Consider the following 23,297-nt stretch of genomic DNA (forward strand, 5'->3'; position numbering starts at 1 on the left):
TTCCTACCACTGATGTTAGGCTCACTGGCCTGTAGTTCCCCGGTTTTTCCTTACTACCCTTCTTGAATAATGGTACTACATTAGCAGTTCTCCAGTCCTCTGGCACATCCCCTGTGGCCAGAGAGGTCCTGAATATATGTGTTAGAGCCCCCGCAATCTCTTCCTTTGCCTCACACAGCAGCCTGGGATACATTTCATCCGGGCCTGGGGATTTATCCATTTTTAGGCCAGCTAAAACCGCCAATACCTCCTCCCTCTCGATGTTAATATGTTCGAGCATATCACAGTCCCCCCGCCCTATTTCTATGTCTACATCGTCCTTCTCCATAGTGAAAACAGATGCAAAAAATTCATTTAGAACCCCTCCTACATCTTCCGGCTCCACACACAGATTGCCACTTTTGTCCCTAATGGGCCCTATTTTTTCCCTAGTTATCCTCTTACCCTTAATATACTTATAAAACATCTTAGGATTTTCCTTTATTTTGCTCGCCAGTGTTATTTCATGGCCCCTCCTTGATCTCCTAATTTCTTTTTTAAGTATCCCCCTGCACTTTTTGTACTCCTCTAGGGCTTCCTCCGTCTTTAGCCTTTTGTATCTACCAAAAGCCCTCCTTTTTTTCCTAATCCATTCTTGTATATCCCCTGACATCCAAGGTTTCCTGTGGTTTTTGGAACCACTCTTGACCTTTACGGGAACATGTTGCCATTGTATGATCTCAATCTCCCTTCAGAAAGCCTCCCATTGCTCCGATGCGGATTTTCCTACAAGTAGCTGATCCCAGTCCATTTTGGCCAGATCCTGCCTTATCCTATTAAAATCGGCCTTCCCCCAATTTAGAACCTTTATTTCCGGCCCATCCCTGTCCTTTTCCATGACCACCTTAAATCTTACCATATTATGGTCACTATCACCAAAGTACTCACCAACGAGCACTTTTTCCACTTGGCTGGCCACATTCCCTAGAATTAGGTCCAGTACCGCCCCCTCTCTTGTAGGACTTTCTACATGCTGGCTCAAAAAGCTCTCCTGGATGCACTTTACGAATTCTACACCCTCTGAGCCTTTCACACTCTGACTATCCCAGTTAATATTGGGGAAGTTGAAATCCCCCATTATTATTACCCTATTATTTGCACATTTCTCTGAGATTTGCCTACATATCTGTTCCTCTATCTCCCCCTGACTGTTTGGAGGCCTATAGTACACTCCCAGCAAAGTGCTTGCCCCCTTTTTGTTTTTAAGCTCCACCCATATGGCCTCATTAGAGGAACCTGCTACTATATCATCCCTCCTTACTGCAGTAATTGACTCCTTAATTAATATTGCGACACCCCCTCCTCTTATACCTCCCCCTCTGTCTCGCCTGAAGATTCTGTACCCCGGAATATTGAGCTGCCAGTCTTGCCCCTCCCTCAACCATGTCTCCATGATAGCAACAATATCATACTCCCATGTGTTTATCAACACCTTCAGTTCATCCACCTTATTTGCAAGACTCCTGGGGGGTGAGGTCCTGGGGGTGAGGTCCTGTGCGTGAGGTCCTGGGGGCGAGGTCCCTGGGGATGAGGTCCTGGGGACAAGGTCCTGGGGGCGAGGTCCTGGGGGCGAAGTTCCTGGGGGCGAGGTCCTGGGGACGAGGTCCCTAGAGCGAGGTCCAGGAGGCGAGGTCCTGTGCGCGAGGTCCTGGGGGTGAGGTCCCTGGGGATGAGGTCCTGGGGGCGAGGTCCAGGGGGCGAGGTCCCTGGAGGTGAGCTCCTGGGGGCGAGGTCCCTGGGTGCGAGGTCCCTGGGTGCGAGGTCCCTGGGGGCGAGGTCCTGGGGACGAGGTCAGGGGGCGAGGTTCCTGGGGGCGAGGTCCCTGTGAGTGAGGTCCCTGGAGGGCGAGGTCCTGGGGGTGAGGTCCCTGGGGATGAGGTCCAGGGGGCGAGGTCCAGGGGGCGAGGTCCCTGGGGGTGAGCTCCTGGGGGCGAGGTCCCTGGAGGGCGAGGTCCTGGGTGTTTTGATTTCTTTTTGGGTTCAATAAAGACTCATTTCTGAAAGAGAATGTTGTTTAATCTAAAGTCTTGTTCAAGACTTTCTACAGCTTTTTACAGAACACACTATGCTGTGATGCATCTAGAATGAAACTGAAAGTAAAACTCCTCTGGACTGCTTGTCTCTCACATGACCTCTACTGGTCAGGCACAAGTAATCAAAAACACAGACAAATATGCTGTAAGGCATAAGTAATCAAACACAGACAAATATCATCACTATTTGCTGATATCATTACACTGGGGGGCGAGGTCCCTAGGGCAACGTCCTGGGGGCGAGGTCTCTAGGGCGAGGTCTCTAGGGCGAGGTCCCTAGGGCGAATTCCTGGAGGCGAGGTTCCTGGGGGCGAGGTCCCTGGGCGCGAGGTCCCTGGGCGCGAGGTCCCTGGGGGCGAGGTCCTGAGGGCGAGGTCTTGGGGGCGAGGTCCTGGGGGCGAGTTCCCAAGGGCGAGGTCCTGGGGGCGAGGTCCCTAGGGCGAGGTCCTGGGGCGAGGTCCCTAGAGCGAGGTCCTGGGGGTGAGGTCCCTGGGGGCAAGGTCCCTGGGCGCGAGGTCCCTGGTGGTGAGGTCCTGTGCGCGAGGTCCCTGGGGGCGAGGTCCTGAGGGCGAGGTCCTAGGGGCGAGGCCCTGGGGGCGAGGTCCCTAGGGCGAGGTCCCTAGGGCGAGGTCCTGGGGTGAGGTCCCTAGAGCGAGGTCCTGGGGGTGAGGTTCCTGGGGGCGATGTCCCTGTGCGCGAGGTCCTGGGGGGCGAGGTCCCTGGGGGCGAGTTCTCTGGGTGCGAGGTCCCTGGTGGCGAGGTCCTGGGGGCGAGGTCCTGTGCGCAAGGTCCCTGGGGGCGGGGTCCTGTGCGCGAGGTCCCTGGGGCGAGGTCCCTATAGGGGCGAGGTCCTGGGGGCGAGGTCCCTAGGACGAGGTCCTGGGGGCGAGGTCCCTGGGCGCGAGGTCCCTGGGGGCGAGATCCTGGGGGCGAGGTCCTGTCCGCAAGGTCCCTGGGGGTGAGGTCCTGGGGGCGAGGTCCTGGGGGCGAGGGCCCTGGTGGCGAGGTACTGGGGGCGGGATCCTGGGGGCGAGGTCCCTGGGGGCGAGGTCCCTATTGGGGCGAGGTCCTGGGGGCGAGGTCCCTGTGAGCGAGGTCCCTGTGCGCGAGCTCCTGGGGGCGAGGTCCCTATGAGTGAGGTCCCTGTGCATGAGGTCCTGGGGGCGAGGTCCCTTGGGCGAGGTCCTGGGGGCGAGGTTCCTGGGGGCGGTATCCCTGTGCGCGAGGTCCTGGGGGCGAGGTCCTGGGGGCGAGGTCCTGGGGGCGAGGTCCCTGGGGGCGAGGTCCCTGTGAGCGAGGTCCCTGTGCGCGAGGTCCTGGGGGCAAGGTCCCTAGGGCGAGGTCCTGGGGGCAAGGTTCCTGGGGGCGGTATCCCTGTGCGCGAGGTCCTGGGGGCGAGGTCCCTGTGAGCGAGGTCCCTGTGCATGAGGTCCTGGAGGCAAGGTCCCTAGGGCGAGGTCCTGGGGGCGAGGTTCCTGGGGGCGAGGTCCTGGGGGCGAGGTCCCTAGGGCGAGGTCCTGGGGGTGAGGTTCCTGGGGGCAATGTCCCTGTGCGCGAGGTTCTGGGGGCGAGGTCCTGGCGGCGACGTCCTGGGGGCGAGGTTCCTGGGGGCGAGGTCCTTGGGGTGAGGCCCTGAGGGTGAGGTCCCTGTGCGCGAGGTCCCTGTGCGCGAGGTCCCTGGGGACGAGGTCCGGGGGGCGAGGTCCTGGGGGCGAGGTCCGGGGGGCTCAATCGAGATATGCAAACAAGGGTCCTTCTGCAAAGCTTGTGGAAATACGAGCCCAGAAACGGGCCCAGACTTATTTTCATCCCATGGTGTTTAATATATCAGGATAGATTCTACGCTCATTACCTGCTATAAGCAGGGCCCAATAAATCAGAAACCAATCGAATGTTGCTAAGAATAGTTTTATATTTATTATTACATGTCTGAGTTCAGTAACAGAAAAAAAATCCTGAAATACAGAAACCTCCATCTGAAGGTGAATATAAACCGAGTTTGAAAGAGTCAAATAAGAGGCACCACTAAGCAACACGTGAGCCATGACCTATTGGTCTGCATTCTAACAAAGAAAATGACAAAGAGTGAATGATTGAGCTTGACATAGACAGAGAAATAAGCAACTCCAGCACCAGCTTCAGCTGAGGTTAATCACAACTATTTCTTTGACAGATTGGGAGTTATTGGGACGGTATCTGGTCTCATATCACCAATCATCTGGGTGAAAACTGGGCACAGAAACTCGCCAGTCAGATGGTCCATTTCCCTCGCTTCCACCTCGGACAGACTGTAGAAACGAAAATATTTTAGAGTTATCACCTTGGTAATATCCATGTATCATAAATGCGGACACTGTTTGACAATCTGTGTCCAACCGTGGGGTTCTGCCCCTAGGGCAGGTCCTAACTCAACACATGAGATCCTTGAACATACATACGAACATACAAATTAGGAGCAGGAGTCGGCCACTCGGCCCCTCGAGCCTGCTCCACCATTCAATAAGATCATGGCTGATCCGATTACTCCACATTCCCGCCTACCCCGGTAATCTTTCACCCCCTTGGTTACCAAGAATCTATCTACCTCTGCTTTAAAAATATTCAAAGACTCTGCTTCCACCACCCTCTGAGGAAGAGAGTTCCAAAGACTCACGACCCTCTGTGAGAAAAAATTTCTCCTCATCTCTGTCTTAAATGGGCGACCCCTTATTTTTAAACAGTGACCCCTAGTTCTAGATTCTCCCACAAGAGGAAACATCCGCTCCACATCCACCCTGTCCAGATCCCTCAGGATCTTATATGTTTCAATCAAGTCACCTCTTACTCTTCTAAACTCCAGCGGATACAAGCCTAGCCTGTCCAACCTTTCCTCATAAGACAACCTGCCCATTCCAGGTATTAGTCTAGTAAACCTTCTCTGGACTGCTTTTAATGAGCCACTCAATGGGGAAGAGTAGCTGAGGTGGTTCCCCATTGCCTCCCTCATGGTTTTCACCTTCAGAGTATCGTCCTCTAGGTGGGCTGCAACCAAGGATAAAGAGCCCCACCTAGCCTTGACCACACTGCCCGCTCCCATCCGACACCAGTATCCCCGTTAGATGTCAGCCCAGTTTTCAGAACGACTGCTCCGGTCTCGCTTGCTGGGGCTGTCTGGAGTGGGGCTCAAACCCAACCCTTCTGACTCCGAGGTGGGAATATGACCCCTGAGCCAGATGCGAGTCTGTCCAGATGCGAGTACCCCCGCTGGATGTCCACCCAGTATTTAGAGACCGCATCCCAGTCTCCACTTGCTGTGGCTGTCTGAAGTGGGGCTCGAACCCTTCACCTCCTCACTCTGAGGCGGGAATATGTGCACCAGTGCTCAGTGTGTCCGATTTAATTTGATCATCTTAGCACCTTCATCACTGGATATTCTGCCTGTCTACAGTTAATCGACCTTCTGACCCTCAGTCATCTACTGTGAATCTCCGGTGGGTCAGTGGCTCTGATAACAGTTTGTGTTCGAGCTCCTGTTCCTCTGGAGCCCTTGCCAGCTATGTCGCTCCTTGTGTCTCCATTCCCAATCTACACTGCTCTGGGATGTTGTGTGAGCTGGCATTCAGCCTCCTTTCCTTTCTGCTCCCTCTCCTTTTCTTGCTCTCCAGCAAAACAGAGGGAGAGCGACTGCAATCAGGAGGCAGTGGGGCCACTTCAGTCTCTCTTTTGTGTCTGGAAAATAAGACAAAAACATATTGGGGAATGGGGTTCTTACATCTGGAAGTAGCAGGAGAGGGAATGCCAGGGTGTGGGGTCTCTGCGAGTGGTGCATTCGGAGCGTGGAAGTGTTGGGAAGGGGGTTGTTAGGTATGGGAGCAGCGGGTGAAGAGTCTGTTGGGTGCTGGAACCAGTGGAAGGTGGACGGAGGAGTTTAGGAGCAGCATTCAAGACCGGACACTGGGAGCATTGGGCAAGAGACTATGTGGGTATGGGACTATTGGGAGGGGGCACTGATATATGGGGCAATTGGTACAAGGTTGACGGGATTGGGGAACTGAGGGATGGTTGCCCAGTGTGGAAGTACTGGAGGAGCGGCTGTGGAAATCTGGGACAATTGGGGAAAGAGGTTTTGGGATGTAGCATGTGTCTGAATATCTGCTAGTCACTGATGAAAATTCTACTTCACCGAGCCACACACTGTATTACATCATTGTACATTATGAAGAGAAGTGAAATGGTTTTAGAAGTTACACCTTGTGCTGAGCAAATATCTGTGGAACCAGTTGATACAAAACTTGTTCATTCCAGTGTCCGCCCATTCGACAGCCGCGGGATTCTCTTCATCACTGAAAACATTGAGCATAAATTATTTGTGGTTTGACTGATTATGAAACTATGTTGGAATAATTGTCGATATTTACATTGACTCTGGTTCAGTTGGAGTTAGTTGTATTTGTGTGGAGTTTAAGTGTCACAGAAGCAAAGATGGGTGATATTATCAAACATTAGATTGTCCCATAGGAGGGAGTGGTCTGTTTAAAGGATGAAATAGCTTTTCCTTGTGAAATGTATGCTTTGTAGCAGAGATGATACTGGGTGGGCAGATTCAGGGGCTGCACATATAAAGAAAGGCTTGCATTTCTCCCGCGCCTTTCACGGCCCCAGGACGTAACAAAGCGCTTTACAGCCAATGAAGTACTTTTGAAGTGTCGTCACTGTTGTAATGTAGGAAACACAGCAGCCAATTTGCGCACAGCAAGCTCCCACAAACTGCATAAGGCCCAGAACCTGCACACACAGGTACCTGTGGATCCCTGTTGAGTCCTCGTCCCCTCCCCCATCATGCAGCACACTGCCAGTTTGCCGGGGAATTGGCTCGATGGGTTTATGGAAGAGGTACAGTCTGTGTAGCGATGGATACGGGACAATGAACAAAAATATTGTGGCTGCAAAGTTTGTCTCCTCCCAGAACTAGGCGATTCTTCAGTACGGAATGAGAGGGTCATTACTATCCTCATTGAGTTACCAGAAACACTGACACAGAATACGGGAAAACAATCAACTCAAAACATTTTACACAGGATTACAAAGGATATACGGCACAGAAACAGGCCGTTCGGCCCAACCAGTCCATGCCGGCGTTTATGCTCCACTCGAGCCTCCTCCTGTCTTTCATCATCTAACCCTATCCGCATAACCCTCTATTCCCTTCTCCCTCATGTGCTTGTCCAGCCTCCCCTTAAATGTATCGATACTATTCGCTTCAACCACTCCCTGTGGTAGCGAGTTCCACATTCTCACCACTCTCTGGGTAAAGAAGTTTATTCTGAATTCCTGATTGGATTTCTTGGTGACTATCTTATATTGATGGCCCCTAGTTGTGCTCTTCCCCACAAGTGGAAACATTCTCTCTGTATCCACTCTATCAAAACCTTTCATAATTTTAAAGACCTCTATTAGGTCACCCCTCAGCCTTCTTTTTTAAAGAGAAAGGAGACCCAGCCTGTTCATCCTTTCCTGATATGTAAACCCTCGCATTTCTGGTATCATCCTTGTAAATCTTCTCTGCGCCCTCTCCAGTGTCTCTATATCCTTTTTATAATATGGCGACCAGAACTGTACGCAGTGCTCCAAGTGTGGTCTAACCAAGGTTCGATACAGGTTTAGCATAACTTCCCTACTTTTCAATTCTATCCCTCTAGAAATAAACCCTAGTGCTTGGTTTGCTTTTTTTATGGCCTTGTTAACCTGTGTCGCAACTTTTAGTGATTTGTGTATTTGTACTCCGAGATCCCTTTGTTCCTCTACCCCACCCAGACTCACACCCTCCAAGTGATAAGTGACCTGCCTATTCTTCCTACCAAAATGTAATACCTCACATTTATCTGTGTTGAACTTCATTTGCCAATTATATGCCCATTCTGCAAGTTTATTAATGTCCTCCTGTAATTTGTTGCAGTCCTCCTCAGTATTGACTATCCCCCCCAATTTGGTATCATCCACAAATTTAGAAATTGTGTTTTTGATTCCAAGGTCTAAATCGTTAATATAAATTGTGAACAACAGTGGTCCCAGCACTGATCTTTGTGGAACACCATTACCCACCTTCTGCCACTCTGAATAGCTACCCTTTACCCCTACTCTCTGCTTTCTGTCTTGAACCCAGCCAGCAATCCATTCTGCTACTTTTCCCTTGATTCCGTATTCTCTGACCTTGTTCGTCAGTCGATTATGGGGTACCTTATCAAAGGCGTTTTGAAAATCTAGATAAATTACATCTACTACATTACCCTTGTCTACTCTCTCTGGTACCTCTTCAAAATCATTTTCTGTGACACGGTTCTAATAATATTTTAAGACAATTCAGATGGACGATAAGAATTTCCCCTGTAATGTATAGGACTGTACGTCTACAGTTTGACAATTAATGACATTAACATTACCTTCTTTTGACAGATTGAATCCTTTGTAATAAAGCTGCCAGCTGTTCCACCTTGCCTTGTGTCCGGAGATAATCGGAGTATCTGGAGGTGAACACAGTGTCTCCCAGTTGGGCATTTCTCATTTCATCAGTCTCTAAACTGGGTGAGAAAGTAACAGAATGTCAGGACAGATTGGTCGATGTCTCGTTCACTCACCAACAGCCAGCTCTGCCAGAGTTTTACAGTATTGTACAGTAATGGTTCTCACCTTCTTCTAGACATTAGGAGTGAATTTATAAAGTCTCTGGCAGCGAGGTTTGCTCGCACCTTGCTGAGCTCACTGCTGAAGAATCCATCAATGTGTCTCTTCTTCCTGTTACAACAACATATTTAAACATTTACCACCTTCTCAAGGGCAATTAGGGATGGGCAATAAATGCTGGCCTTGCCAGCGAATCCCACATCCCGTAAACGAATAAAAAAATACTCCCTTTACTGTGTTGCTATCTGTCTTTAATGGGTTAGTCAACCAGGTGAAAAATAATTGTCCTCACAAGTAGGAGGATAACAGGAGGTTCTAACTCCATCCAACATCTGGGATTGAAGCGATTCCACTCCATCCAACATCTGGGATTGAAGCGATTCCACTCCATCCAACATCTGGGATTGAAGCGATTCCACTCCATCCAACATCTGGGATTGAAGCGATTCCACTCCATCCAACATCTGGGATTGAAGCGATTCCACTCCATCCAACATCTGGGATTGAAGCGATTCCACTCCATCCAACATCTGGGATGGATGAAATTACACTCCATCCAACATCTGGGATGGATACGATCCTACTCGAGGCTGCCCTGAGTTTGGGAGCTTGATGTGTGTGATGCTGTTGCCCACCCCGAGATGCCCTCAGACGGCGATGTAACGACTGAGCTGGGATAGTTGGGTGTGCTGCAGAAATGGTGCCAGTTACTAAACATTTTGCGAACTGTCTCTAATGCTGCTGGATGATGAGCTCAGTGTGGACACTGAATACAGAGCTCCAACAATTGAATAAAGGGAGTGTCAGCCTGGATCTTGTGCTCAAGTCTCTGGAGTGGGACTAAGAACCCATGACCTTCTGATTCAAAGACGAGGGTGTTCCTCACTGAGACACGGCGGACACATGGCCCCGAGCCCCTCAGGGACTCCGAGTGGAACCAATGAGAGACACTGACACAATGGTACTAGCTGATCCCTGATCATTTGCCAACTATTGCTGTGTTACCGATTGTGAACAAGCCTTTTCACGATCGCTGATGGGTGACTTTGACACCAGGTTAAGTCGGTAATATTTAGTATCGAGGTAAACTGTCGGGGCCTATCAGGGAAAGCCCCGCTCCTGGCTCTGGCCTACCACACGGTACCTGTCCAATGGTGCCAATGCTTCAGTTCCTACAAGAGCGGCGAGTATTAAGATGCAGGGTCCAGCTCGGGCAGCGATGCACGTCATCCTTCCTCCTAAATAAAGAACAATTAATATGTAACGGCACATGGGAACTTAGGTACTTTTATAATGTAAATCTTGGGTTCCCACCCTCCTGGTGGAGAAACACTAGTCGCCCCGTCACACAACTCGACCCTGGACTGCTCTCTCTCTCTGATAGCCGGGCAGTGCTGGAGCAGATCTCACAGCCCCAGGAGAAGGAGGGTCAGAAATCAGCCAGGGATCCCATTCCTGATCGTCACCTGTGCTTACTCCCCGATATCTCATAGGAGCAGGAGGAGGCCATTCAGCCCCTCGAGCCTGTGCCACCATCCAATGAGATCATGGCTGATCTGTGATCTAACTCCTTTGGCCCATATCCCTTAATACCATGGATTAGCAAAAATCTATCAATCTCAGATTTAAAATTAACAATTGATCTAGAATCTCACACTCACCTGTGATTACTCCCCGCTCTCTCACACTCACCTGTGATTACTCCCCGCTCTCTCACACTCACCTGTGATCACTCCCCGCTCTCTCGCACTCACCTGTGATTACTCCCCGCTCTCGCACTCACCTGTGATCACTCCCCGCTCTCTCACACTCACCTGTGGTTACTCCTGGCTCTCTCACACTCACCTGTGATTACTCCCCGCTCTCTCACACTCACCTGTGATTACTCCCCGCTCTCTCACACTCACCTGTGATCACTCCCCGCTCTCTCACACTCACCTGTGATCACTCCCCGCTCTCTCACACTCACCTGTGATTACTCCCCGCTCTCTCACACTCACCTGTGATTACTCCCCGCTCTCTCACACTCACCTGTGATTACTCCCCGCTCTCTCACACTCACCTGTGATTACTCCCCGCTCTCTCACACTCACCTGTGATTACTCCCCGCTCTCTCACACTCACCTGTGATTACTCCTCGCTCTCACACTCACCTGTGATTACTCCCGGCTCTCTCACACTCACCTGTGATTACTCCCCGCTCTCTCACACTCACCTGTGATTACTCCTCGCTCTCACACTCACCTGTGATTACTCCCCGCTCTCTCACACTCACCTGTGATTACTCCTCGCTCTCACACTCACCTGTGATTACTCCCCGCTCTCTCACACTCACCTGTGATTACTCCCGGCTCTCTCACACTCACCTGTGATTACTCCCCGCTCTCTCACACTCACCTGTGATTACTCCTCGCTCTCACACTCACCGGTGATTACTCCCCGCTCTCTCACACTCACCTGTGATTACTCCTTGCTCTCACACTCACCTGTGATTACTCCCCGCTCTCTCACACTCACCTGTGATTACTCCCGGCTCTCTCACACTCACCTGTGATTACTCCCCGCTCTCTCACACTCACCTGTGATTACTCCCCGCTCCCTCACACTCACCTGTGATTACTCCCCGCTCTCTCACACTCACCTGTGATCACTCCCCGCTCTCTCTCACTCACCTGTGATTACTCCCCACTCTCTCACACTCACCTGTGATTACTCCCCGCTCTCTCACACTCACCTGTGATTACTCCCCGCTCTCTCACACTCACCTGTGATTACTCCCCGCTCTCTCACACTTACCTGTGATTTCTCTCCACTCTCACACTCACCTGTGATTACTCCCCGCTCTCTCACACTCACCTGTGATTATTCTCCACTCTGTCACACTTACCTGTGATTACTCCCCACTCTCTCACACTTACCTGTGATTACTCTCCACTCTCACACTCACCTGTGATTACTCCCCGCTCTCTCACACTCACCTGTGATTACTCCCCGCTCTCTCACACTCACCTGTGATTACTCCCCGCTCTCTCACACTCACCTGTGATTACTCCCCGCTCTCTCACACTTACCTGTGATTTCTCTCCACTCTCACACTCACCTGTGATTACTCCCCGCTCTCTCACACTCACCTGTGATTATTCTCCACTCTCTCACACTTACCTGTGATCACTCTCCACTCTCACACTCACCTGTGATTACTCCCCGCTCTCTCACACTCACCTGTGATTACTCCCCGCTCTCTCACACTCACCTGTGATTACTCCCCGCTCTCTCACACTCACCTGTGATTACTCCCCGCTCTCTCACACTCACCTGTGATTACTCTCCACTCTCACACTCACCTGTGATTACTCTCCGCTCTCTCACACTCACCTGTGATTACTCCCCGCTCTCTCACACTCACCTGTGATTACTCCCCGCTCTCTCACACTCACCTGTGATTATTCTCCACTCTCTCACACTTACCTGTGATTACTCCCGCTCTCTCACACTTACCTGTGATTACTCTCCACTCTCACACTCACCTGTGATTACTCCCCGCTCTCTCACACTCACCTGCGATTACTCTCCACTCTCTCACACTCACCTGTGATTACTCCCCGCTCTCTCACACTCACCTGTGAATGCTCCCCGCTCTCTCACACTCACCTGTGAATGCTCCCCGCTCTCTCACACTCACCTGTGATTACTCCCTGCTCTCTCACACTTACCTGTGATTACTCCCCGCTCTCTCACACTCACCTGTGATTACTCCCCGCTCTCTCACACTTACCTGTGATTACTCCCCGCTCTCTCACACTCACCTGTGATTACTCCCCGCTCTCTCACACTCACCTGTGATTACTCCCCGCTCTCTCACACTCACCTGAAATTACTCCCCGCTCTCTGACACTCACCTGGTCTGCAGTGATGAATGGCCTCAGGTGAGAGATATTCTTTCTAACAGCTCAGCAAACTCTTGGTCCAACCCATCTCTTAAATACTCTCTCTTATCTTGAACACAGATGGCGATAGGCCGGTATTTGTTAGCATAACTGCTTAAATTTACTTAAGTCAAATTGTTGACATCATCTTGTCACTGGTATTATTTCATTAACAGTTTGTGGGACACGTTGTTTATTCAGTATTGTTAATATTGTCGCATTGCAATCTGATCAGAGTTTGATTATCAATCATTGCCGACTACCACTGATCCCCTCGGCTAATGTTTTCTCCCAACACTTTTTAATTTCCCTTCTTGCAAATTTTTATGTTTTTATTTCTGAAATGTAAATCATCCCAGATTGGAAATGATTAAATTATTTTGTGTCTATTATGTTAGCGTTTATTGCAAAACCCAAAGCTACGACCGCACCGAGCCTAATGACTATGAATGGGTGATGACTCGCCCTTAACTCACTGAATTACATCAGTGTCCCCGAAACTAAACTAATAATTGTCTGTGTCACGGTAACTCTGAACAATCCAAATCCGGAAGTGATTAAAAAAAAGAAAACAAAATGACTCACATTTCTCCCGCGCCAGTCACGACCACCGGACGTCCCAAAGCGTTTTACAGCCAATGAAGTACTTTTGAAGTGGAGTCACTGTTGGAATGTAGGAAACACGGCGGCCAATTTGTGCACAGCAAGATCCCACAGACAGCAATGTGATAATGACTGGATCATCTGTTATAGTGATGTTGATTGAGGGTGAAATATTGGCCCCAGGACACCGGGGAGATCTCCCCTGCTCTTCTTCCAAATAGTATCGTGGGACCTTTTACTTTCACCTAAGAAAGCAGTTGGTTTAACGTCTCATCCAAAAGACGACACCTCTGAAAGTGCAGCACTCCCTCAGTACTGCCCTCTGACAGTGCGGCGCTCCCTCAGTACTGCCCTCTGACAGTGCAGTGCTCCTCACTACTGCACCTCCGACAGTGCGGCGCTCCCTCAGTACTGCCCTCTGACAGTGCGGCGCTCCCTCAGTACTGACCCTCTGACAGTGCGGCGCTGCCTCAGTACTGCCCCTCCGACAGTGCGGCGCTCCCTCAGTACTGCCCTCCGACAGTGCAGTGCCCCTCAGCACTGCACCTCCGACAGTGCAGCGCTCCCTCAGTACTGCCCTCCAACAGTGCGGCACTCCCGCAGTGCTGCACCTCCGACAGTGCAGCGCTCCCTCAGTACTGCCCCTCCGACAGTGCGGTGATCCCTCAGTACTGCCCCTTCGACAATGCGGTGCTCCCTCAGTACTGCCCCTCCGACGGTGCAGCGCTCCCTCTGTACTGCCCCTCCGACAGTGCGGCGCTCCCTCAGTACTGATCCTCCGACAGTGCAGCGCTCCCTCAGTAATGCCTCTCTGACAGTGCAGCGCTCCCTCAGTACTGCCCCTCCGACAGTGCAGCGCTCCCTCAGTACTGCCCCTCCGACAGTGCAGAGCTCCCTCAGTACTGCCCTCCAACAGTGCGGCACTCCCTCAGTACTGCCCCTCCGACAGTGCAGCGCTCCCTCGGTACTGCCCCTCCAACAGTGCGGCGCTCCCTCAATACCGCCCCTCCGACAATGCGGTGCTCCCTCAGTACTGCCCCTCCGACAGTGCAGCTCTCCCTCAGTACTGCCCCTCCAACAGTGCGTCGCTCCCTCAGTACTCACCCGCCAACAGTGCATCTCTCCCTCAGTACTGCCCTCCAACAGTGCAGCGCTCCCTCAGTAATGCCACTCTGACAGTGCAGTGCTCCCTCAGTACTGCCCCTCCGACAGTGCCGCGCTCCCTCGGTATTGCCCTCCGACAGTGCAGCGCTCCCTCAGTAATGCCTCTCTAACAGTGCAGTGCTCCCTCAGTACTGCCCCTCTGACAGTGCAGCACTCCCTCAGTACTGCCCTCCGACAGTGCAGCGCTCCCTCAGTACTGCCCTCCGAAAGTGCAGCGCTCCCTCAGTAATGCCTCTCTGACACTGCAGTGTTCCCTCAATACCGCCCCTCCGACAGTGCAGTGCTCCATCAGTACTGCCCCTCCGACAGTGCAGCGCTCCCTCAGTACTGCCCTCCAACAGTGCAGCGCTCCCTCAGTACTTCCCCTCGAAAGTGCAGCGCTCCCTCAGTACTGACCCTCCGACAGTGCAGCTCTCCCTCAGTACTGCCCCTCCGACAGTGCAGCGCTCCCTCAGTAATGCCTCTCTGACAGTGCAGCGCTCCCTCAGTACTGCCCCTCCGACTGTGCAGCGCTCCCTCAGTACTGCCCCTCCGACAGTGCAGCGCTCCCTCAGTACTGCCCTCCAACAGTGCGGCACTCCCTCACTACTGCCCCTCCGACAGTGCAGCGCTCCCTCAGTACTGCCCCTCCGACAGTGTGGCGCTCACTCAGTACTGCCCCTCCGACAATGCGGTGCACCCACAGTAATGCGCCTCCGACAGTGCAGCTCTCCCTCAGTACTGCCCCTCCAACAGAGCGGCGCTCCCTCAGCACTGACCCACCAACAGTGCAGCTCTCCCTCAGTACTGCCCCTCTGACAGTGCAGCACCCCCTCAGTACTGCCCCCCTGACAGTGCAGCACCCCCTCAGTACTGCCGCTCTGACAGTGCAGCACCCCCTCAGTACTGCCCCTCCGACAGTGCAGCGCTTCCTCAGTACTGCCCCTCCGACAGTGCAGCACTCCCTCAGTACTGCCCCTCCGACAGTGCAGCGCTCCCTCAGTACTGCCCCTCCGACAGTGCAGAGCTCCCTCAGTACTGCCCTCCAACAGTGCGGCACTCCCTCAGTACTGCCCCTCCGACAGTGCAGCGCTCCCTCAGTACTGCCCCTCCGACAGTGCGGCGCTCCCTCAGTACCGCCCCTCCGACAATGCGGTGCTCCCTCAGTGCTGCCCCTCCGACAGTGCAGCTCTCCCTCAGTACTGCCCCTCCGACAGTGCGGCGATCCCTCAGTACTGCCCCTCCGACAGTGCACGGCCCCCTCAGTACTGCCCCTCCGACAGTGCAGCGCTTCCTCAGTACTGCCCCTCCGACAATGCAGCACTCCCTCAGTAATGCCCCTACGACAGTGCAGCTCTCCCTCAGTACTGCCCCTCTGGCAGTGCAGCGCCCCCTCAGTACTGCCCCTCTGACAGTGCAGCGCCCCCTCAGTACTGCCCCTCTGACAGTGCAGCGCTCCCTCAGTACTGACCATCCGACAGTGTAGCGCGCCCTCAGTACCGCCCCTCCGACAGTGCAGCACTCCCTCAGTACTGACCCTCCAACAGTGCAGTGCTCCCTCAGTACTGACCATCCGACAGTGCAGCGCTCCCTCAGTACTGCCCCTCCGACAGTGCAGCGCCCCCTCAGTACTGCCCCTCCGACAGTGCAGCGCTCCCTCAGTACTGCCCTCCAACAGTGCGGCACTCCCTCAGTACTGCCCCTCCGACAGTGCAGCGCTGCCTCAGTACTGCCCCTCCGACAGTGTGGCGCTCACGCAGTACTGCCCCTCCGACAATGCGGTGCTCCCTCAGTAATGCCCCTCCGACAGTGCAGCTCTCCCTCAGTACTGCCCCTCCAACAGTGCGGCGCTCCCTCAGTACTCACCCTCCGACAGTGCAGCTGTCCCTCAGTACTGCCCCTCCGACAGTGCAGCGCTCCCTCAGTACTGACCCACCAACAGTGCAGCTCTCCCTCAGTACTGCCCCTCTGACAGTGCAGCGCCCCCTCAGTACTGCCCCCCTGACAGTGCAGCACCCCCTCAGTACTGCCGCTCTGACAGTGCTGCACCCCCTCAGTACTGCCCCTCCGACAGTGCAGCGCTTCCTCAGTACTGCCCTTCCGACAGTGCAGCACTCCCTCAGTAATGCTCCTACGACAGTGCAGCGCTCCCTCAGTACTGCACCTCCGACAGTGCAACGCTCCCTCAGTACTGACCATCCGACAGTGTAGCGCTCCCTCAGTACCGCCCCTCCAACAGTGCAGCGCTCCCTCAGTACTGACCCTCCGACAGTGCAGTGCTCCCTCAGTACTGACCATCCGACAGTGTAGCGCTCCCTCAGTACTGCTCCACCGAGTGTGCAGCTCTCCCTCAGTACTGACCCTCCGACAGTCCGGCGCTCCCTCAGGACCGCCCCTCCGACAGTGCTGCACTCCCTCAGTACTGCCCCTCCAACAGTGCACACTCCCTGAGTACTGCCCCTCTGACAGTGCCGCGCTCCCTCAGTACTGCCCCTCCGACAGTGCAGCGCTCCCTCAGTACTGCCCCTCCAACAGTGCGGCGCTCCCTCAATACCACCCCTCCGACAGTGCAGCGCTCCCTCAGTACCACCCCTCCAACTGTGCGGTGCTCCCTCAGTACTGCCCCTCTGACAGTGCGGCACTCCCTCAGTACTGCCCCTCCGACAGTGCAGCACTCTCTCAGTACTGCCCCTCCGACAGTGCAGCACTCCCTCAGTTCTGCCCTCTGACAGTGCGGCGCTCCCTCAGTACTGCCCCTCCGACAGTGCGGCGCTCCCTCAATACTGCACTGGAGTGTCAGCCTAGTTTTTTGTGCTCAAGTCCCTGGAGTGGGACAATAAACCCACAACCTTCTGACTCAAAGGCGAGAGAGAGACCCACTGATCCACGGCTGACTCTATCTAATGCTTCGGAGAAAGCAAATAACTGTTAGAAAAACAGAAAATGGACCAGACTTAATATCTGGATAGGTAAGTGCATGGCCTTATGCCAACTGAACCAGTCAGACCAGCTTATTCCCAGGCCTGCACTCTGTGAATTAATGTTGGCTTGACAGTGCGATAACTGGCCTCAAAGTCAATAGTCTAGGGATTGTGAAAAGCTCCTGATCACTGTCCAATATGTGAGTTAGTGTCAACTGAGGATTTGACCAATTTTGCCTGTGATGCTATCCAAGGTGAATAGATATCCAACACTCACCATCCGGGCTCCAGGGGATGTCCATGTAACTGTATCTGAGTGAGAGCCAGAAGATTCATCTACTCTGTCCGCTCGCAGTGAATTTGTGTCTTTGCGATAATGTGGTATCCAACACTGCACTCAGTCTCCAACTGTGATCCAAACATTGGTTTGTATAAATTGCATTTATATTTGTATTCTGTGCCTGTAATTTTAAAACCCAAAGTTTTATTGGCCTTTTTATAACTTTATCTCCCTGCACTCGTACTTTCAGGGAATTCTTTATTTGAACCCCAGTGTGTCTCTGTTCATCCTCACCCTTCAGTGTCTTTCCATTTAGTGTTCACTCCCTGTGCTTGTTTTTACTCCCAAATTGTATTACCTCACACTTCTCCAACTAAACTGCATCTGCCACCAGTCTGCCCTTTCCACTAACTATATTTTCTGGCCGTATTTTACCCTCCTCGCTGTCAAACCTCCTACTTTTGTGTCGACAGACAAGGAGGACCAGGCAGGTAGTGCAGGAGTCCCCTGAGTGCATCTCACTCTCCAACCAATATTCAGATGTGACTCCAGGATGGTATGTTGCCTCCCTGCTGCTAAGGTCAAGGATGTCACTGAACGGCTACAGAACATTCTGAGGGGGGAGGGTGAACAGTCAGAGGTCGTTATCCACATCGGTATCAACGACATAGGCAAAAACAGGGATGAGGTCCTGCAGGCAGACTTTAGGGAGCTAGGAAAGAGATTAAAAAGCAGGACCTCAAAGGTACTAATCTCCGGATTATTCCCGGAGTCACGAGCGAGTGAGTATGGAAATAGGAGGATAGAGCAGATAAATGCGTGGCTGGAGAGACGGTGCAGGAGGGAGGGCTTCAGATTCCTGGGCCACTGGGACCGGTTCTGGGGGAGGTGGGACCTGTCCAGGCCAGACAGATTGCACCTCAACAGAGCCGGGACCAATGTCCTCGCGGGGGGGTTTGCTTGTGCTGTTGGGGAGGATTTAAACTAATTTGGCAGGGGGATGGGCACCAGGATGTAGCATTGGAAAGGAGAAACAAAGTGCACAAAGGATTGGGAGAAACAGATAGCACCAGAGTAAGAAATAGTGCGGTATTAGGTGGGGTCAGACTAAGAGAGAATACAAGAAGGTCTAAGAGAGGTTTACAGGGCGTGTGTGTAAACGCACGAAGCGTGGTAAACAAGGTTGGTGAGCTGCAGGTGCAGATAGCCACATGGGAATATGATGTCATGGTGATAACAGAGACCTGGCTCAAAAAAGGGCAGGATTGGGTTTTAAATATTCCTGGATATAAGGTGTTCAGGAAAGATAGGGAAGGAAAGAAAGGAGGTGGGGTGGCAGTATTGGTTAAGGAGAATGTTACAGTGCTGGAGAGAGAGGGTGTCCTGGAGGGGTCAAGGACAGAATCTATTTGGTTACAGTTAAGAAATAATAGAGGTGCCATTACACTGCTAGGTGTATTCTATAGACCACCAACTAGTGGGAAAAATATAGAGGAGCAAACTTGCAGGGAAATTACAGAGACGCAAGAACTATACATAAGAACATAAGAAATAGGAGCAGGAATAGGCCACTTGGCCCCTCGAGCCTGCTCCGCCATTCAATAAGATCATGGCTGATCTTGGGCTCAAAGCCACTTCCCCGCCCGCTCCCCATAACCCTTCACTCCCTTATCTTGCAAAAATCTGTCTATCTCCACCTTAAATGTATTTAATGACCCAGCCTCCACAGCTCTCTGGGGCAGAGAATTCCACAGATTTACGACCCTCTGAGAGAAGAAATTCCTCCTCATCTCAGTTCTAAAAGGGCGACCCTTTATTCTAAAACTGTGTCCCCGAGTTCTAGATTTCCCCACGAGGGGAAACATCCTCTCTGCATCTACCCTGTCAAGCCCCCTCAGTATCTGATATGTTTCAATAAGATCACCTCTCATTCTTCTAAATTCCAATGAGTATAGGCCCAGCCTGCTCAACCTTTCCTCATAAGTCAACCCTCATATCTCTGGAATTAACCTAGTGAATCGTCTCTGAACTGCCTCCAATGCAAGTATATCCTTCCTTAAATAAGGAGACCAAAACTGTACGCAGTACTCCAGGTGTGGTCTCACCATCACCCTGTACAGTTGTAGCAGGACTTCCCTGCTTTTATATTCCAACCCACTTGCAATAAAGGCCAACATTCCATTTGCTTTTTTGATTACTTGCTGGTGAGTGATTACATGCTATAGAGTAGTGCTAATGGGGGACATCAACTATTCTAATATAGACTGGGATAGTAATAGTGTAAAGGGCAGAGAGGGGGAAGAATTTCTGAAGTGTGTTCAGGAGAACTTTCTGTAGTGTATGTACCTTTAAAAGAGAACTACTTTTACAGCTCCTGTATACTGTAGTACTGGCAGTGACCACACCGGTATATAAACCCTGTGTAGGGATCTGTACTGTTAGTCTTTAGACTACCCTCATCCAGTAAACACCTGTTGATTGTTAATCTGCAGTCTCCGTCTATTTATTGAAGAACACCATACCTTAAGATTCACGTATTTAACACTTTCCTGATCAGTACGTTTCCAGCCCAACGAGGGAGGAGGCATTGCTGGATCTGGTTCTGGGGAATAAGGTGGGTCAAGTAGAGCAAGTGTCAGTAGGTGAACATTTAGGGACCAGTGATCATAGTATCATAAGGTTTAGATTAGCTATGGAAAAGGACAGGGAGCAATCTAGTGTAAAAATACTTAACTGGAGGAAGGCCAAATTCAGTGGGTTGAGAATGGATCTAGCCCGGGTAAACTGCAATCAAAGATTGGCAGGCAAAACTGTAATGGAACAATGGGTTGCCTTTAAAGAGGAGATGTCTCGGGTACAGTCGAGGTACATTCCCACGAGGGAGAAAGGGAGGGCAACTAAAGTTAGAGCTCCCTGGATGACGAAAGAGATAGAGAGTAAGATGAAGCAGAAAAAGGGCACGTATGACAGATGTCAGGTTGAGAATACATCTGAGAATCAGGATACATAGAAACATAGAAGATAGGAGCAGGAGTAGGCCATTCGGCCCCTCAAGCCTGCTCCGCCATTCAATGTGATCATGGCTGATCATCCAAATTCAGTACCCTGTCCCTGCTTTCTCCCCCTACCCCTTGATCCCTTTAGCCTTAAGAAATATATCCAACTCCTTCTTGAATATATTTAATGAATTGGCCTCTACTGCCTTCTGTGGTAGAGAATTCCACAGGTTCACCACTCTCTGGGTGAAGAAATTCCTCCTCATTTCTGTCCTAAATGGCATACCCTTTATCCTTAGACTGTGACCCCTGGTTCTGGACTCCCCGACCATTGGGAACATCCTTCCTGCATCTAGTCTGTCCAGTCCTGTCAGAATTTTATAAGTTTCAATGAGATCCCCTCTCATTCTTCTAAGCTCCAGCGAGTACAAGCCCAATCGACCCAATCTCTCCTCATACATCACACCTGCCATCCCAGGTATCAGCCTGGTGAATCTTCGCTGAACTCCTTCCATGGCAAGAACATCCTTCCTCAGATAAGGCGACCAAAACTGCACACAATACTCAAGATGTGGTCTCACTAAGGCCCTGTACAACTGCAGCAAGACATCCTTGTTCCTGTACTCAAACCCTCTCGCTACGAAGGCCAACATACCATTTGCCTTCTTAACCGCCTGCTGCACCTGCATGCTTACCTTCAGCAACTGGTGCACAAGAACACCCAGGTCTCGTTGCACTTCCCCTTCTCCCAATCTATTGTCATTCAGATAATAATCTGCCTTCCTGTTTTTGCCACCAAAGTGGATAACCTCACATTTATCCACATTATATTGCATCTGCCATGCTTCTGCCCAATCACCCAACCTGTCCAAATCATACTGGAGTTTCTCGGCATCCTCCTCACAGCACACACGCCCACCCAGCTTTGTGTCATCTGCAAATTTGGAGATATTACATCTAGTTCCCTCGTCTAGATCATTAATATATATTGTGAATAGCTGGGGTCCAGGGACCGATCCCTGCGGTACCCCACTAGTCACTGCCTGCCACTCGGAAAAAGACCTGTTTATTCCAACTCTTTGCTTTCTGTCTGCCAACCAGTTTTCTATCCAAGTCAATACCTTGCCCCCAATCCCATGTGCTTTAACTTTACACGCTAACCTCTTATGCGGGACCTTATCGAAAGCCTACTGAAAGTCCAAATGAACCACATCCACTGGTTCTCCCTTATCTATTTTACCAGTTACATCCTCAAAAAATTCCAGTAGATTAGTCAAGCACGATTTACCTTTTGTAAATCCATGTTGACTTTGTCCGATCCTGTCACTGTTTTCCAAGTGCTCTGCTATTACATCTTTTATAATGGACTCTAGCATTTTCCCCACTACTGATGTCAGGCTTACCGGTCTGTAATTCCCCATTTTCTCCCTACCACCTTTTTTGAATAGTGGGGTAACATTAGCTACCCTCCAATCCATGGGTACAGTTACAGATTCCATCGAATGTTGGAAGATGATCAGCAATGCATCTACTATTTCTAGGGCCACTTCCTTAAGTACCCTAGGATGTAGATTATCAAGCCCTGGGGATTTATCGGCCCTCAGTCCCATCAATTTCCCTAACACCATTTCCCTACAAATACTGATTTCTTTCAGTTCCTCCCCTTCATCAGACCCTATGTTCCCCGGCATCTCTGGGAGGTTATTTGTGTCCTCCTTTGTGAAGACAGAACCAAAATATGTATTTAATTGGTCTGCCATTTCTTTGTTCCCCATTATAAATTCCCCTGATTCTGACTGCAAGGGACCTACGATGGACTTCACCAATCTTTTTCTCTTCACATATCTATAAAAGCTTCTGCAGTCAGTTTTTATGTTCCCTGCAAGCTTACTCTCATATTCTATTTTCCCTTTCTTAATTAATCCCTTTATCCTCCTTTGTTGAATCCCAAACTGCTCCCAATCCTCAGGATTGTTGCTTTTTCTGGCCAATTTATATGTCCTCTCCTTGGATCTTATGCTATCCCTAATTTCCCTTGTTAGCCATGGTTGAGTCACCTTTTTTGTTTTATTTTTATGCCAAACTGGGATGAACAAATTCTGTAGTTCATCCATGCGGTCTTTGAATATTTGCCATTGCCTATCCACCGTCAACCCTTTGAGTGACATTCCCCAATCAATCCTACCCAACTCGCACCTCAGACCATCTTAGTTCCCTTTATTTAAATTCAGGACCCTAGTCTCTGAGTCAACTACTTCATTCTCCATCTTAATGAAGAATTCTATCATATTATGATCGCTCTGACCCAAGGGGCCTCGTACAACAATAATTCTTTCTCATTACATAATACCCAGTCTAAGATGGCCTGATCTCTGGTTGGTTCCTCGACATATTGGTCCAGGAAACCATCCCGTAAACACTCCAGGAATTCCTCCTCCACAGTATTGTTACTAATTTGGTTAGCCCAATCTATATGTAGATTAAAGTCACCCATGATGACTGCTGTGCCCTTATTGCACACTTCTCTAATTTCCCTTTTAATGCCATCCCCAACCTCTGCATTACTGTTTGGAGGTCTATATACCACTCCCACTAACGTTTTCTGCCCCTTTGGTATTTCTCAGTTCTACCCATACAGATTCCACATCATCAGAGCTAATATCTTTCCTTACAATTGTGTTAACCCCTTCTTTAAC

At 51.1% G+C, this 23,297-nt stretch overlaps 1 protein-coding gene across 2 annotated transcripts; it reads right to left on the reverse strand.

The window, feature by feature from the left end:
* Positions 1 to 3,972: 3,972 nt before the first annotated feature.
* Positions 3,973 to 12,701, reverse strand: LOC147107217 (uncharacterized). Of its 2 annotated transcripts, XM_086008424.1 has the most exons (6): positions 12,632 to 12,701; positions 9,877 to 9,970; positions 8,739 to 8,843; positions 8,492 to 8,629; positions 6,302 to 6,394; positions 3,973 to 4,360 (listed from the first exon to the last, which is right to left on the reverse strand). In XM_086008424.1, the coding sequence occupies exons 2-6, from the start codon at positions 9,960 to 9,962 to the stop codon at positions 4,231 to 4,233; spliced, it is 552 nt and encodes a 183-aa protein (XP_085864550.1). In that variant the 5' UTR covers positions 9,963 to 9,970; positions 12,632 to 12,701; the 3' UTR covers positions 3,973 to 4,230. The 2 variants fall into 2 exon arrangements, with proteins under 2 accessions (XP_085864550.1, XP_085864549.1); XM_086008423.1 differs by lacking the exon at positions 12,632 to 12,701 and having other exon boundaries at positions 9,877 to 10,406.
* Between the last annotated feature and the right edge of the window lie 10,596 nt (positions 12,702 to 23,297).

This window comes from Somniosus microcephalus, chromosome 15 (genome assembly GCF_052327205.1).
Source record: "Somniosus microcephalus isolate GS21.2 chromosome 15, FLI_Smic_1.0, whole genome shotgun sequence".
Classification (NCBI taxonomy): Eukaryota; Metazoa; Chordata; class Chondrichthyes; order Squaliformes; family Somniosidae; genus Somniosus; species Somniosus microcephalus.